This window comes from Neolamprologus multifasciatus, chromosome 7 (assembly GCF_963576455.1).
Source record: "Neolamprologus multifasciatus chromosome 7, fNeoMul1.2, whole genome shotgun sequence".
In the NCBI taxonomy this organism is placed as follows: Eukaryota; Metazoa; Chordata; class Actinopteri; order Cichliformes; family Cichlidae; genus Neolamprologus; species Neolamprologus multifasciatus.
The window spans coordinates 58364336-58380737 of NC_140445.1; the positions used below are offsets into that span (position 1 = coordinate 58364336).

General features: G+C 43.3%; 2 protein-coding genes across 5 annotated transcripts; both read right to left on the reverse strand.

The window, feature by feature from the left end:
- Positions 1 to 1026: 1026 nt before the first annotated feature.
- On the reverse strand, positions 1027 to 7390 carry sephs1 (selenophosphate synthetase 1). 3 transcript variants are annotated; one of them, XM_085166022.1, is made up of 11 exons: positions 7359 to 7390; positions 7108 to 7196; positions 5592 to 5732; positions 5392 to 5488; positions 5141 to 5244; positions 4924 to 5031; positions 3835 to 3989; positions 3652 to 3742; positions 3447 to 3546; positions 2954 to 3166; positions 1027 to 1836 (listed from the first exon to the last, which is right to left on the reverse strand). In XM_085166022.1, the coding sequence occupies exons 3-11, from the start codon at positions 5685 to 5687 to the stop codon at positions 1622 to 1624; spliced, it is 1179 nt and encodes a 392-aa protein (XP_085022148.1). In that variant the 5' UTR covers positions 5688 to 5732; positions 7108 to 7196; positions 7359 to 7390; the 3' UTR covers positions 1027 to 1621. The 3 variants fall into 3 exon arrangements, with proteins under 3 accessions (XP_085022148.1, XP_085022149.1, XP_085022150.1); XM_085166023.1 differs by lacking the exon at positions 7359 to 7390 and adding an exon at positions 7316 to 7334; XM_085166024.1 differs by lacking the exon at positions 7359 to 7390 and having other exon boundaries at positions 7094 to 7170.
- Positions 7391 to 10798: 3408 nt separating this feature from the next.
- bend7 (BEN domain containing 7) lies at positions 10799 to 16379 on the reverse strand. Of its 2 annotated transcripts, none has more exons than XM_085167358.1 (10): positions 15197 to 16379; positions 14524 to 14601; positions 14085 to 14438; positions 13765 to 13881; positions 13342 to 13688; positions 12819 to 12926; positions 12583 to 12700; positions 12393 to 12506; positions 12199 to 12240; positions 10799 to 11719 (listed from the first exon to the last, which is right to left on the reverse strand). In XM_085167358.1, exons 1-10 carry the CDS (start codon positions 15258 to 15260, stop codon positions 11661 to 11663), a joined length of 1401 nt encoding a protein of 466 aa, XP_085023484.1. In that variant the 5' UTR covers positions 15261 to 16379; the 3' UTR covers positions 10799 to 11660. The 2 variants fall into 2 exon arrangements, with proteins under 2 accessions (XP_085023484.1, XP_085023483.1); XM_085167357.1 differs by having other exon boundaries at positions 13765 to 13884.
- Positions 16380 to 16402: the final 23 nt, after the last annotated feature.

Sequence of the window (16402 nt, forward strand, 5' to 3'; positions counted from 1 at the left end):
GACTTTCAAACCTGTTACATTTGTATAAACTCTCGTTTACTGTATTCAGATTAATTCTTGAATGTTTCAATAACTCGCTGCAGCTATTTCACAATTTCTTTGCAAAATATGAAGAAATGGTGACTCAAGATTTTTGCACAGTTTTGTATTCCTATTGGGGCGATCGTGGCTCAAGAGTTGGGAGTTCGCCTTGTAATTGGAAGGTTGCCATTTCGAGCCCCAGCTTGGACATTCTCGGTCATTGCGTCCTTGGGCACTTCACCTGTTGCCTACTGGTGGTGGTCAGAGGGCCCGGTGGCGCCAGTGTCCGGCAGCCTCGCCTCTGTCAGTGCGCCCCAGGGTGGCTGTGGCTACAATATAGCTTGCCATCACCAGTGTGTGAATGGGTGGATGACTGGTTGTGTAAAGCGGTTTGGGTTCCTTAGGGACTAGAAAAGCGCTATACAAATACAGACCATTTACCATTTACCATATTCATTACAGAATAAAATGAGTACTTGTGCTTTTAAATACATTGACAACAGACACAAAAAAACTTTTTTTTTTTATTAGAGAAGTTTATTTTAAGAGGCAAGGGGGGGCAAGGGGGATTTTGACATGTTCCTGAAGTTTTACAGAGAGCTTCCCGATTTATCCCTGCTATCTGACCTTTGACCAGCTGGAAGCTTCACTGTAAATCAGCGTTCTTGCCATACATACTCTGGCAATGATGAGGGACACAAAAAAAAAAAAAAAAAAAAAGGATCCTGTACTTGTGGACTAACAATGAAGTTTTAGGCAGTTTTTCATATAATATTCAGGTTTTGCGTTATGTTAAACATGACATAATGAGAATGCAGATGGTTTACAGTTCATCTCCTGAGGGTTCTGCAGATATTGTCTCTATGACCACACGATGATGTATAACTGAATAAGAAATCACTTTAGAGAAGTATCTGTTTTTTATAAAACTTTAGTTCAATATTGTAACTACACTGTAACTACATGGCCAATTTGATTTAGTTTATCCACACAAGTGAGACCAAATTTCAAATAGATGATGGTTTATTAGTTTATGCAGGGACAATACAAAAAGTCAAAGTAATAAAAAACAAGCCATTCTGGTCGCACTTATTTTCTTTCAAGGCATCAGTTACAACAATGAACTAAAACTCAGCTGTATAACTGTACAACAAAGTAAATGAACAATAAACAAAAACTCCACCATGGTTTGATCAGAGCAGTTTTAAGAGAGCCAAAGAGGCAACCGACTCCAGACTTCCTAATGATTCAAAATGAATCAGCAGTATCAGATTATCTCCTATCAGAAGCTGCCTGCCAGTCAAGCACACTGAACATAACAGAATACAATAGACAACAAAAGCAAGTGGATTTTAAGAATGCTCTATTTCTTACCAATTTTTATCGCGGGGATACTGCAGGTTGAGTCCACTGGGTAGTGATGTGCCCCCACGGGGCCACTGTGTGGAGCTGTTTTCATGTTGATGGCACGCCAACCCAGTCTTTTCTGTGTACATACTATTTGTGTATATATTTCAACACTCTAGGATGGTTCTGTAGTTTATGTGTCTAAAATCACTCAGAGCTTTTGGGGTCCGGTCTGTGATGCAACAGAGGAGGTTTAAGAAGTTGCACCAGGTGTTGGATTGACATTCTGTGTGGCTGCCTGTGGTGCCACTTCTATGATTCGTGGTTTGTCAATGATGCGAGCAGTGCGGTTTCCTTTCTCTACAATCCCGATGATCCATGCTTGATGACCTTCTCCGTATTTTGGGGATTTGATCTCGGCACAGAAGCGGGCAGCTTGTTCTCGAGGTAAACAAATAAGCAGGCCTCCTAGAAATGAAAGGAGATGTTGTCAGACAAGTGACTTAAATGAAGATTTAAGTCTAATTAAATCACTCATTTTTAGAATATGACACTGTTAGGGAGTACTCGGCCTTCTTACAGATAACTCTAAAGGCATTTTTATACATGAACAAAATCACAAGGTCCAAATTTGCCATTTCTTGCATGTAGCACACAGCTGGAGATTATCGGTGCCTGAGGTGTTCTCACTACTGGAAATACTGCCTGCAGGTAGTAGGACATCCACTGGCTTTCTGTAAATTCTCCATGATGTGCACCATTCTCACATGGGCCCAACTGGATATAACAGACTTTTAAAAAAAAAAAAAAACAAAAACAAAACACAGCTCTAATGCATAAAGTGCATGTGTAAAAACAGATTTGATATCAATTCTGCTGCAGATTGTTGATCACAGCATGAAACATTAAGCAGATAAACTAATCACAAAGATAGATCTTTTAACTGATGCGCTCAAGTTCCTGTAGATTATTTAACAACTTCTTCGGCTTCTGTAACATCTCCACATAGTTAAGCAAAGACACTTGTGTGACTGTAGATGTGCGCCTTCATCAAACTGCCTCAATTACACACGCTTGCCATCTTCCAACACTGTCTTGAAGAAATTAATGGCCTATAAAGTCTGATATGCTTAAAAGATAAATCAGAAGGACAGCTGAACCTCAGCCAAATTTCAACCTATAATAGTTACAATCTCAGGACTTTCAATCAGACAAAATGTAAAATTTTTATAACATGTCTTGCTTCTCTCCCCGAACATCAACCAATTATGGTCTGTTATTATTGCTGCTTTACTTATTTAGCTACCTAATTGTTAGGAGATTAAACTCTCAATTCACATCCCCAAACAAATTTTCCCCAAAGAGAAAGAAGCTGATTAATAATAACAGAACCACAGTCTTTTGTAAAATCGGTTACAGTGAGACGTGGCTTTACTTTACTGATGGCATATAAAATTCAGTTGAGCTGCCCCTAGTTACACTTTTTTATTTTCTAAGATCTTTTTCCAGAACTTACTGCATTCCTCAATGCATTCCTTGGTAAAATCTCAATGTCTTGAAAACATTAAAATACACACGCACACACCTGATGTTTCAGGACAGGTGCCATGCATGAGCCCGAACATGTTCCCACAGGCTTTAGACACGGCGGCCATCTTGGCGAGCACTGGGAGGTTGTGGATGACAAAAGACACCTCACTTCGTTGTTGTCGTGCCAACGTCTGAGCGTGGCCGAGGATGCCAAACCCTGTGATATCGGTCGCTGCGTGAGCATTGAACGTGTGCATGAGACCCGCAGCTGCAAGCAAAAGACAGTAAGAAAGGCATCATGATCAATTTTTTTATTGCCAAAATCCTGCAAACACTCAAGTAATCTGGATGCAATAATGTCAACTAGTAATATAATAGAATCTAATGGGTAATAATACTCATTACATTCTTACTAACAAATAATTACTAATTACGAGAAAACAAAGTCATTAGAACCACATACTCGGTAATGCTATTGTTAAAATGTAACTGAGAATAATCAAAAGTTTAGGCAGGCAGAAAAGGTCACATGTTCTTAATGGTCTTGCCTGTCCTGTTGAGCCGAGCCATATTCATCATGGCTTCATGGTAGGCCAGCTCTACGTCCTCCTGCGTCACCACCAGCTTGATCTTGTTCCATTTTTCAGGCTTTTCAGAGACACAAAGAAAGCATAAATAGGCAGTGATATTACTGGTTATTGTTAAACAACAGGTTTTTAACAAAATTATTCAGAAACGAGTTGGCAGACTTACAATATCTAGCCACTGATGCACTGCAACTGCCACTTGTGTTCCAAGTGGTTTGGTCAACACCAACACATCTCCTGGCACTGCATTGTCTGGCCTGAAAAACGTCAGATACAGCATCGTCAAGCTTGTTTTAAAGCACCTAAGGAAGCAAAAAACAGCAAATATGCAGCAGGAACTCATTCATACATGATAAACTCATTGGGCTGGCAAACTGTTGTTGCAACTCCTCCCATCACTACCCAGGGGTTGAGCACCGTCTGACCGCCTGTTACAGACGTCCCCGCCTCCTCTGATGCATCTTTGAATCCCTGGATGACCAGTGGCATGACTTTGTCTCTCTCCTGTAAACACAGAAGAATGTCAGAGTTGAGGCTCGGGACATTTTAAATGCACTGATGATAATAAGAGTCGTCCCAAACTAATATGATTCCAGTACTAGGGCTATTGCATGAAATATACATTACCCGTCACTTTATTACGTACACCTGTTCCACTGCTCATTGATGCAAATCACATGATAGCAACTCAATGCATTTAAGCATGGAGGCACAGTCAAGACAACCTGCTGAAGTTCAAACTGAACATCAGAATGGGCTGATTTAAGATAAAAGCTGATTTAATTTGAACATAGCATGGCTGCTAGTGGTCTGAGCGTTTCAGAAGCCGCTGATCTACTGGGATTTTCCTTTGTAACCATCTCTAGGGTGTACAGAAAATGGTCCAAAAAAGATAAACTATCCAGCATATACTAGATGTCAGACATGGGAGAAGAAACGCCAGACCATTACAAGCCGATAGGAAGACAACAGTAACTCTAATAACCACTTGTTACTACCAAGGTCTGCAGACACATCCCTGAAGACACAGCACATCAAACTTGAAGGCATCTACACACCAGAGCACCTGGAGACCACACAGGATGCCACTCCTGTCAGCTAAGAACAGGTAATTGAGGCTACAGTTACACAAATTCACCAAAACAGGGCAATAGAAGGCTGGAAAAATGTTGCCTTGTCTGATAAGTCTCAATTTGTGGTGCCACACTCGGATGATAAAGGTCAAAATTTGGATGGATTTTTGGATGTGCATCCAACAAATCTGCAGCAACTGTGTGAAGCCATCATGTCAATATAGACCAAAATCTCCAAAGAAATGATTTCAGCACTTTGGTGAATCTCAAAGAATTAAAACATTTGCGAAGCCAAAAGGATGTCTAACCCAGTACTAGTAAAGTGTCCAGCAAGTGTACCTTTACTTAAGCAAGATGTGTCTTACTTTCTCTGACATTTTGTTGCTGACTCCCAGAAGCATCAACATGTTGTCACACTCAGTAACTCCCATGGCGTACAGGTCACTTAGAACATTGGCACAAGCAATTCTTCCCTATAGAAAAGAGACCATGAAAATTAATCACATACAGGTTTGGTATGCAAAGTAATTTAATGAAAGAAAACCAGAAAAGTAATGCTAATGAAGAAGGGAAGGTCCTTACCATCATGTAAGGGTCATCCACAATGGGATAGATGTAGTCTGTTGTCTGGACAAGAGAAAGGCCACCATGCCGCAGGGGGATCACACACGTGTCCATGCCAATGCCTTCATAAAGAATATCTCTCTTAATGTAATATTTTAGAGTGTCTGCACTTGTGACCTGTGACCATGTATTTGCTGCTATGCTTAAAAAAAAGAAGGGGGTGGGGGGCTAGCAGTGCTATTTATGTGCTATATGATTTTAAGAATTACCTAATCGAGGCATAACCGCCCCCAGGAACTGTTCATCCTCTTGATAGTGGTTCTCTTGCAGGGTTTCTAGCAGCTTCTGTAACACATCTTGGGGGACCTGTGATTAGAGAAAATTGCCACAATTTTGATGCATTATTTCCTCACTAATCTGTGCAAAGAAAATAACACATTCAAGGCAGATTTTTTTGTGGACAGCTAACCTTGCAGCCTGTGCCTTTGAGCTCAGCAAACCGTGTGAGCCTGAAGTTCTTGTCCAGCTCATAGCTTTCAGGGTTAAAAGACTCCCTCACAGACATGTCTGAAGAAGCTCTGTGTCCGCACCACTAGAACCACATCAATGACTATGAAAAATAAATAAAACTGGTGATTAGAGACAGTGTTTGGGTGTCTCAAGAAAATACATGCAAATGTTAAGTTGCACAAATGACACAACACAACAGTGCAATCACATCTGTGCAACATTTCAAGTGAATCAGTACAAGTACAACATCTGTAGGAGCAACATTGGAAAGAATAAATCAACCGAAATAACTGTAGATTAACGGTCTGCTGGTTGGCAGCTCTTTTGCTGCAATGATAGAAATCTTGTCCCAGAGCTCTGTTGACAAAATATTAGGAACACCTAAGTACATTAGAAATTACCACTATAGACATGACTCAAAGATCAGTGTGATATTATTGCAGGTGTGTTGTATTTTGTGATTGAAACAAGTTTACAAATAAATAATAAAAAACTGCATGGCGATTTTAATGCACAGTTGTTATTAAATGTTTTTTAATTTGTTAAATACTAGTTTTGATCATTATTGTATTCTTTTTTTTAAGGCAACGGGGTGGCGGATACCTTTAAATTGAAATGCACAATAATGAATGTGGCATCACCTAAAAGCCCTCCCCCTACTCTCCAATCACTGAAAATATAATAAACTTTTGTGTTCCCAAAAATAAGCTCCACAAAGTTGATAAAACTGAAACGCCGTCCAAGTCGGTTGTTACTTATAATCTCGGTTTTTAACATAAACCGGCGTGAGCTGATGAAGGGGGCCGTTACTGGTATAGTGGGGTAGTGTTCAAGACAAGCAATGATCCCGAGTTCATTCAACCCTTGGGCACAGGCTAACAATAAAAGTAATGATGTGTGAGTGATTCCGTGTGATGTGAGCGGCATAACACGCTGTCGGCAGCTCAGCTTTAAGACACGTGCGTTGATAATGACAGCTACACCCTCTACGTCTGTTTGTTTTGCTGAAAATGCAGTTTTGGCTACTGCTGCTGCTAGCTCTCGCTAGCAAACGCTGCTCCATGCAGCAGCCGTTGAACAGCTCCGTGTAACAAAGAGCCGATGAGCAACCCACTCCAAGAGCTGCTGCACATCTAAAAACAGATAAGACGCACACTGCGACCTAAACGTGACACGTAGCGTTGAGTCGCAGTGTCAGCTCGTAGCACATGTACGTTAAAAAGTTGCCGTAGAGCGCCGAACAAAAATGTCGGCGGCGGAAAAAATTAACCCTTTCCTGTCCCTCGCCATGCGATGTGTGCAACATTAGCGTCAACACGAATAAAACCGCGCTGCACCTGCTACGTGTGCAAACTTTGTAACGCTGCGGTGCAATAGAAGTGTTTACAACTGCTCTAGATGTGATTTTAGGACCAAAGCGAAGGTATATTCTTGCAACATTTCCCCTTTAATTGCTCTGACCATTTTATCCTTACCAGCTTCACGTTAGCGGCGGATCCCGACAGAAGAGCGGGGAAGGCACCAGCATGCACCGGGGCTACAAACGGCTGTCCTGCGAGAAAGCCTGACGAAAAGTGACACATATTTGACTTCTAACATTGGTCCAAGCGAATAAAACTGTCGAAGTATCGTGCGTAATTAAGCATATTGTGTTTAAAAAAAATGTATCCAACCTCTGCTCACCTTTATAAAAATGTGTGAATTAGAATGCAAGAAGGAAACTAACCAGATCTCAAAGGGTCCTCCTTCTGCACACTGGCGGCTTCAACATCCCCTTTAATGAGCTGTGAAGTCTGGCAACAAAATCTCAACAATGGAGTGTACCTTTAATTTACTGTTTCCCTCCAAGTGCGACTACAGCAACACAACATTGCCTGGCTCGAAGTTACCCTAATAAAAGATGAAATAACTTTTATTTTATCATTTTTAGCTTGTGTTTTGATAACAATTAGCCTACATTTGAAACTTTTCTTTTAACATATTTGAGTGCAATACAAAATACTACATAGAGTGCACTATACAGGTCATCGGATGTTCAAGATGGGCTTTGCATCTACCAACAACTGCTCACACTGCCAAACCAATTCACCGGACAATTATATCCACGCTCTTTGGTTCTGTCCACCAGTTCAGAAGTTTTGGCGCGAGATATGTGAAGACTTATCAAAGTGTCTGAAATGTAACATTCCAACTTCCCCCTTAGTGTGTTTGTTGGGCAGCTTAGATAATGTCACTTCAGAAAAGAATATAGCCCATATGGTTTTCACTGCCCTATGCATAGCCAAGAAAACAGTCCTCATGAACTGGAAAAATAAAAACAATCTTAATTCTAACCAATATAGAAATTATCTATTAGATTACATTAGTCTTGATACAGCCTCTACCACCACATCAGATCAATTGCTCTGGACTCCTTTGATCACCTCCATCACCTAGTGGGGGTGGGGGGTCATATTTTGGTCTCGCCTTCACTGTTGTGATTGGTGTGGGGGTAGGGTCGGGCTTAGGGCGTCAGGCGGTTCCCCGGGAGCATCTTCCTTGGGGGGCTCAACCCGGGGTAGCGGTCATGGCCAATTAGGGGCTCTGTTGGCTCTTAGGTGACGGCTTCCTCGTGGCTACGTGCAGCGGGGCTAGGGGAGGGTCTGTGCTGACGGACGGGGGTTACTGACCTGGTAGCCTGGCTGCCCCTGGGTGGGTCCGGGACGGGCGTGAGGTTCTGGGGGCGCTCCGGCTCTGGCCTGGGGCCCTGGCCGGGCCTCGGGGGCCTGGGTCCTGGTTGGTGTGTTGCCGGGGTTGTGGGCCGGTGGGTATATGGGGGCCCGCCACTGGCGCAGGGTGCCGCCGGTGCGCCGAGCCACCTGGGGGGCTCTTCAACTGGTGGGGGGGGGGTTGTCACATCTTGCAGGAGCTTTCCTCTCTCAGGAACTCTCTCTGCAAGAGGGGGAGATACAGGAGAGGTGGAGGAAGATCTCAGCCTGGGCGTCTATTGTCTTATGTAGTCTGGAAGATGAGTGGATGATGGGGTGGGTGTAGTTTTCTCTGTTGTGGGGTTGGGTGGACTGCCCCGGGCTCTGTGGGGCCGGGCGGCGCCGCTGCACTGGTCCCCGGTTCGGATGGGCCTGGGCCCCCCTTCCCTGGCGGGTCGCGGAGTATGGGGGTGCCTACTGGGGTCAGCGGGGGAGCTGGCCCCAGGGAGGGGTCACTTGCCCCTCCCTTCCTTCCCTCCCCATCTCCAGCTGCCTCCCTCTTCCCGCTCCACCACAACCACCCACACATGCAGGGCCTTGGAGTAGGGGTGTGTCACCAGGGTGCAGAGGAGGTAACCCCCCCCCCCCCTCTGTCCCCTTCTGGCTGCCTCTGCCTCAATTTTATCCCGCAACTTAGACATTCACATTACTCACACTCTCATTACACATACATATAGGATCTTGGGGGTGGGCACGCTACACGGAATCCCAATTACCATCAGGGTGTACACCTCACCCCCGGCGTCGTTGCCCACCTCTCAATTTTAAATACACGTAGACATTGAGGGCTAGCAGGAGGGACTATGCGCTTACCTGCTGCTCTCTGGCAGGTAGCTCCATGCCCTCCTGGGTTTTAAATGCACCTTAGAACACACATACATCAACACTACAATGAGCGGGTGGAGGGAGGTTAGGAGTCTTCTCTCACCCTCGTTCTCTGCTTCCTGCTGGAGCAGGGGGGCTAGGAGGAGGAGTTGGCCGTCCGACTGGGATCCGGAATGTGGGGCCTCCCTGCTGCTGCGGAGTCGGGGCGGTCTGCTTCTCCCCACCGCAGGGAAAAGGGTAACACAACCTGGGTCTGGGTGCAGTTCCCCCCTCCAGGGGCAAGGGTACCTAGACCCGGTTCGTAGAGTACGCTTGGGGAGTGTGATTGTGTGTACAGCGTCTCTTTATGTCTGTCTCCACGTTGGTTGAGTGTGGAGTAAGTGCATATGAGAGCATGAGGGTGGGAATGGATGTTTGTATCTGTGTGTGCCTGTATGTCTGTGTCTATATGTCAGGTTGGGTATCAGATGCCACCTCTCTGAGGACAGCTCAGGCCCTCCAAGGTTTGGAGGCCTATCTCCCCCCACCACTTCCCCTGCCGGGGGCGGACTCCCTCAGACATCGGTGCGTTGGTGGTTCTTTGTGTCCGGGGGTGGGCGTCCGGGTACACACCGGCTCACTCCTTGGCGGCTGCTTATCGGGGCCTGGAGCCTGGGGCTCGCTTGGGCCACCTCGGAGGTGGGGTGCCCCCGGCCTCTCGGCCTGGGGCTCGGTCACTCAGGCACAGCTGGCTGCCGGCGGAGCTCACGGGCACGTCACTGCAGCCCCCCCTGGCTTCTGCTCCGTGGCTGCTGGGTGACCCCTCATCTGGGACTCTCCTCAGCTCTTTCTGGGACAGTGGCGCGGCTGCCCCTCTGTTGGTCTTCCTTGGTCTCTTGTGTTCTGGGGGCCTCTGGATGTCTGGAGTTTTGATCTCCTCCATACCTGCTTCATGCCCTGGAGGACGGGGCAGTGGCCCCCCACACCCTCTAGCAGATCATTACATGAGGGAACCTTTTAAGAAAACAAGCGCGTCCATGCTCACAGGTGTACACACGGGTGATCACACACACAAACTACACCCTTTTTGGCTCCTACCTCAATGCACACTGTGCTGTCGATCTTACGTGCTGCACAATAATGTTTAATATTTAGTAGTTACTGTCATATTCCCATATATCATTGTGATGTGGTTTATTGTATTACTCTCGTTTTCTTCTGCTTGTTTTCTTTTTTCTTTCTCAACAGGTGATCCAGGTGATCGATATATGTATTTATTTTTTTATTTATTTATTTTTTTTCTTCTGCTTATTCTGTTGGTTTTTGTTTTTTGCCCTTCTCCCCCGTCCCTCTTCTCAACTGTCTTTCTTTCCCTCTTTCTTTCTCCCTTTTCTTTCCCCCAGTCAAATCTGTCCCGTATTCAGCAAGTGAAAATAAAATAAAAAATAAAGAATAAAGGGTGAATCAAATGGACCATTACGGCAAAGCTGGGATGGTCAATTTGGTAAAGAAAAACCGTTGGGCATCTTTCTTCGCCTTTAGACAATAATTCTGATGGCAAAAGAGCCAAACGGGACAGGCAAAAAAAAAAAAAAAAAAAAAAAAAAAAAAAAAAAACATATTTGAGTGCTTTGTTTTGTTAATTATACTTTACACAATATAAAAAAAACAACACACGAACAGCAACTTTGGATAAAGTAAATTTAATGGTGGGATCAACCTTATTTTTTAAATATATGTACAGTTTGCAAAATGAAAGGAAAATACATAATGTCATCACAATATTGACACCAACTGCAGTGGTATGCATAGCCTAAAAATCTAATAAAGAAAAAAAAAACATTTATAGTGTGCGATATATTTTTATATTTTCACCAAATGTAGACTGCAAACCTAGTGTTAATTTGCAAATTTTTTTAATGAACTAAAATTTGCCCCAAAAAGAAATACATCGGACCATGTTTACAAGATGTTTGCATTTGGATGTAATGTCTGGATATAAGGTGGATGCTGCACTGCACATTAAACCCACTAAAGTTACTTGAAAGGCACAATTCACAATGAACAGCTTCCTGTGAAGTTTAGTTTTTGCTAAATAAATGAACGCAATAGTGTTATAGTACTTAGTCTCATTTGAGATGCTTGATCTTTATTTCATTGCATGGAAACAAAACAAGTTAGCTTTTAAGGCTGTTGTCTTTTATGTAAACAGTAAGTGACCGATCTCATTATCTAACCACTATATAGTTCAGTGTTTATTCTCACAAAATTCCAAATCTCAGCATTTTAATGGGGCCCCAATGAAAAGCCGTTTGGATCACAAATGCTACATTGGGATTCTTGTTTGGTCCTATTTTATGTCTCTTTACATTCACAGCACATAGCAGTTAACAGCTGCAAATAGTGGCAAAATGCATCAACTCAGAGAAATAATGAAGACAAGACTCTACTGTAAGGCCATCGTGGCAGCCATTGGATTAACCAGTTGTGTTCGCTGCTATCCTCTCTTCACTTGCAGCCTGTTTATTATCACAGCCTTTAAAAGAAGGAAGAAAATATTGTCAAAATGATATATATATTATCACCAAAAAGATGTCTTAATGAATGAACATGGCAACAAAATAAAATGCTATTGTGACAATGAGGGTGAAATATTGAGGTGAAAGAGTGGATATGCGGCATGGTGTGAGGATAATTAGCTGACATTTTGGAAAGCTGCATGAAAATGTCAAAAGTCACTGTGACAGCATGACAAAGACCGATGAGCCAATGAGAGAGCTGGCAACACCAGCTTGTGTGTGTGTGCTGTGACAATGATGTGGGGAGAGGTAAAGCCATTGTGTACTCAGAGGGGGGCTGATGGAAAGATTTTGTAAGATGGAGGGCTGACATGAAGGGAACCAGCTACCAGAAAATGGCCAAAACAGACAACTGAATTAATGTATGTGTGATGTGTGTGTGCCCACATGTGGCAGACACCCATAAGTGTAAAAATCATAATAATGAGTTTAATACTTGTGGATGGTCCATTTGAGATGTCTTCTGCTTCTACGGCATCTGAAGAGCCAAAGACAACATAGATTGACAGACGGCCTTTTCTTTAGCCTTGAAACGAGCTGGCTTACAAGTATTGTAAAAGCAATGGGCTTCCTCTAGCACCTTAATCAAGGGAAAATATTAAAATGGTTTAAATGATTTAGCAGCAGAACCTCTTTTCAGCCTCCTCCTTGCAAGTTTGATCTGATCTTGGAGGATCTGAACCCAGTCTCGTGGCCCAGGCAACTTCTCTATTTTGTGTTCAGTGCAGTATTTCTCTGTAAAAACTGGACACACACCATAGTTACATTAACGTTTGTTCAGAAATATAGTTACACTTTAGTTTGTCTTTCTCTGCCCTACCTTTAATGGCACCCACAATGTTCTGGTCCAAGCCCTTACGGTTATCATTTAGCCCTCTCTTCCTTTTGCCATTTGGCAAGGAGTTAGCCAGCGTGGCATCATCAAAGAAGGCACACACCTAAACACACAGCACAGCTCTTGACCATGCAGCATTTTTGTTCTTTGTTCACATTTCACACGATTATAAAATAATCAGAGCGACAGAGAAAACGCTTTTAAAAATCATAGACGTGCACCAGTTTCCGGAACAGCAGGCTGCCTGAGCGTGTATAGTTGACCAGAATGGAGTCTAGCTGGGCCTTAGAGATAAACACGTCATAATCCTCTGCAAGACGCACCTCAGACTGTGAAGGAGTCAAGCAACACAGAGTGTTAATTGTAAAGCATTAAATAAATATCACCAGTTGAAATATAAATGAGTTTTAGAAAGAAAAAGCGAGAAGACGTTATCTTCATTTCTAGCATTAGCTCGAATCATAGATGTGCTGTAAAATAAACCGCAAGGATGTTTGCACAAAGGTTTATGTCTCATTAGGCAAAAAACAAGGAAAAATCAAGGTACTTAAACTTTTTCTTAGGCATGGAGCTTCACAAAAGAAGCAACGTTTAGGCTGCAAATTGTTTTTACATGCAAATACACATACACGTTCAAATTCATAAGACAGGTGCAGTGCACCTGAATCAAATTAAGCGTGCAAATGAGGCTTGGTAAGCACACATGTTGCTGCATACGTACATCCACACTAAGGTAAAGATTACCTCTAATGCTTGTGATTCCCTTAGTTGGTTCAGGAGAGGAGATGTGTTGTTGACCGTCACTGGGTTGGTCTGAGGTGGTGGCACAGGAATGTCAGAGGAGGTGGGATGATTGTTGGTTGTAGATGAGTCTTGTTTCTCACATTCTCGCTTCTTTACAGATTCCATAGGTGCAGCTTTTAGCAGTGATGCATCCAGAGGAGCAAGACCAGCTCTTCTGGTGCTAAACACAGATAGCGGAGCCATCCTATAGATTGGCCTCCTCTTTCGAGGCCTGTGGCGAGGACTGGGTCCTGCACCTAGGCGAGGTTGAGACTGCGATGCTGCCCTTTCCTGCTTTTCTAAAGATGCTATTAAAAGGCAGAAAAACATTATATTGTGTTTATCTCCTTATTTTAGAGTGTGTATTGGTGTTCATTTACTAACCTTTTTGATTCTGCATCAACCTCCTCATGGCACGTAGTTCCTGCAGAATAGCCTGCAAGGTGCCCTTACAGTTACACATACAGCAGGGGGTTTCTGACACAGTAGGAGGAACTACATCTGCTGGGAAATGAGGGATGCATTTGTTAGCGCTTGTTCACTCTAACATATGCACACAGGTGCAAACATGCTTTAATGTAACAACAAAGGTGTAAGCCATTGCTGGTGTTCATCACTCAATATTTAATGAAATTCACTATTCGTCAAATAATTTAAAATTTGTTTAGTAGTTTTCTCCTTTCAAACATGCACCGATATCCTACCATTAGTTTCATTCACTTTGATTAAACCCTTTGTGCTGTTGAGAATCCTGAGGGCTCTGGAGCGTGTGCTGTACTGGCCGCAGCCTGGGCTGTTTGGGACTGGGATGGATATGGATGAAGGTGAAGGCCCTGGGTCCTCTGCAGAGTTCCAGCTGTTGCTCTGGTGGTCCTCTGACACCAGAGATAAAAGTTCAGGCTGATTTATCCAGTTCAGAGGCTTTTCCTGGGGCTCCTTTGTTAAGCTATCCTGCTCTGTACCAGCACGCTGGTATACTCTGCTGGTCTTATCGCTCAGAAGCCTCATCATTCCTGTGATTTGCCTTTTGATCTCCATGCCCTCATCCTCCAGCCAAGCTACATTAAGAGAGAATGGTGCTCATGTAATTACCGATATTTTGTATGATATATAATCAAAATTCCTTCTCTGAATGGCACATACCATCAGGCATAGCGCCATCCTTTGGCTCCCCATTGGCATCTTTGGAGCTGGAGTTAATCACATATGAAGGCTCTAAATCTGCAAAGAAAAAAAACTGAATGGTTTCGTTATGAAGCAAAGCTGTAAAGAAACGCCACAAAACCTTGGTGACAGATGTCACAGGATGATATTGCGGCCTTTTTGCCTTGTAAGGTTGAAGCTTGTGCGGGCTAATGAGCTGCAATGCCTACCAAAGCAGAACCCTCCACCTCACCCCCACCCCATCCCATGCAAAAACCACCACCTGTAGGTGGTATGAAGTAGTGTAGTCAAGAGAGGTGGTGTGTTCTTTACAGCTTAAGCAAAAAGTGCACAGTTGAAGCTCCTTGTTACGAGCTCAGAGTGCGCAACATATTTTCACATTTTATTCAATTTGCTTACTTAATTCAGTCTTAAAAATCTAACCGGAATGAGCCGCGTTAAGATTGATGTCTAGGATGTTTCTTTTATTTTCTTTTACATGCAAGATGTGAATCCCTATAGTTAGCTGCTGGTTAAAACCGAGGCACAGACTGGGCATTGTCGTGGCTATCGCTTTTGTTTACAGAGTCGTCTCTGCTGGCGCACAGCGCCAGACAAACACCCAGACACAGACGCGCGTCTTGCAAGGTCTTGCATTCATTCAGCAGCTTACCTCCATCCGTGACCAGTTTAAAGCTCTGCGACTTCCTTCTCCTCTTCCTTTCTCCAAACTCCATCTTCAGGTGGAATATCCAGTAAGTCGTGCAGTGGAAAAATATTCGCTCTTCGGGAGGACGAAATCACTGACTAGGTTACACTCAGCGGAATCACTGTCCGTCTGCCTTATTAATCAGTTAAATTTCTTTCCTGCTTGCGCTACAGATTCTCTCATCTCTTCGCAAATATTCGCAGTGTTAAGCTCAAAGTGGCCCGTTCAGTTGTATTCTACAGTCCATTCCCTTTGCCAGCATGATGCTGCTTCTTGGCTTCCGTCATGTAAATAAATTAATGACTTTAATATTAAAAAATCGTCACATATCCCTTTGCGCCACCTGATGGTATGTTCTCAACTGAAAGGTCGAGTCAGACATTTGCTAGTGGTGTCCAAACTGTGGACCGGTATTAACACAAACAGCACTGAAACAGAAAAACAAACTTTAGAGATTTTTTAAAAAGGATATTTTACAGGCTACTGTAGAAGAAAAAAGAGCCAAAAGCCAAACGTCGTTTGACTGAAAGGAGAAACAACTCAGTTACCAGTTTGGTGTTTACTGTGGTCGATATCTTTGTAAATCTATTTTTGTTCATTAAAGGGATCATGCTTCCTCCTCCACTCATAACAACTGTATAATTCTAAAGTCACCAGCAGAAAATATAGGAAGTAATATTGAGTCACTTATCACAAGTGAAGGCCATTTAGTGTCTTTCGCTATAATTTCCTTTATCACCAAAATACAAAAGATTTTGGAGGATTTCAAAAAGTTAAGTCAGGATTTTTCATCTTACCTTCTTGGAGTATAGCGCATTAGTGTCAGATACGTAAAACAAACACCCCTAAGTGTCGACCCCTTTTCTAAATTTCCCTGTTTGGATTGAACCTGTTTCGGTCCATTTTGATGCTTGACACAGTGGGATCATAGTGGTGAGTTTAGAGGTTTGCAGGCTTGAAGCAATGCACCCCGTCATTGTCCTCAAAACATCCATGGTTTCACAGCAGAACATGGTGTTCATAGTTGTGGTTTAATTGTTGGGTTATCCCAATGTTTGGCTAACTACTGTGCATACATATCCAGAAAAGAATACATAAAGGAGTATCTATTTTTACTGTCTATTTGACCTTATTATTTTTGGTGTCCTCTTAAATTCACTGAAAAACAGA

Excerpts from the sequence above, each read along its gene's own strand:
- sephs1 (XM_085166022.1), bottom strand. The coding sequence starts at position 5,687 with ATGTCTGTGAGGGAGTCTTTTAACCCTGAAAGCTATGAGCTGGACAAG. Across the intron at positions 5,245-5,391 it reads GGCGGTTATGCCTCGATTAG|GCATTGGCATGGACACGTGT; the intron begins GTAATTCTTAAA and ends TTCTTTATGAAG. Across the intron at positions 3,167-3,446 it reads GGCTCGGCTCAACAGGACAG|CTGCGGGTCTCATGCACACG; the intron begins GCAAGACCATTA and ends TTTTGCTTGCAG.
- bend7 (XM_085167357.1), bottom strand. The coding sequence starts at position 15,260 with ATGGAGTTTGGAGAAAGGAAGAGGAGAAGGAAGTCGCAGAGCTTTAAA. Across the intron at positions 12,927-13,341 it reads GGGAATCACAAGCATTAGAG|TCTGAGGTGCGTCTTGCAGA; the intron begins GTAATCTTTACC and ends ACTCCTTCACAG. Across the intron at positions 12,507-12,582 it reads CATTGTGGGTGCCATTAAAG|TTTTTACAGAGAAATACTGC; the intron begins GTAGGGCAGAGA and ends GTGTGTGTCCAG.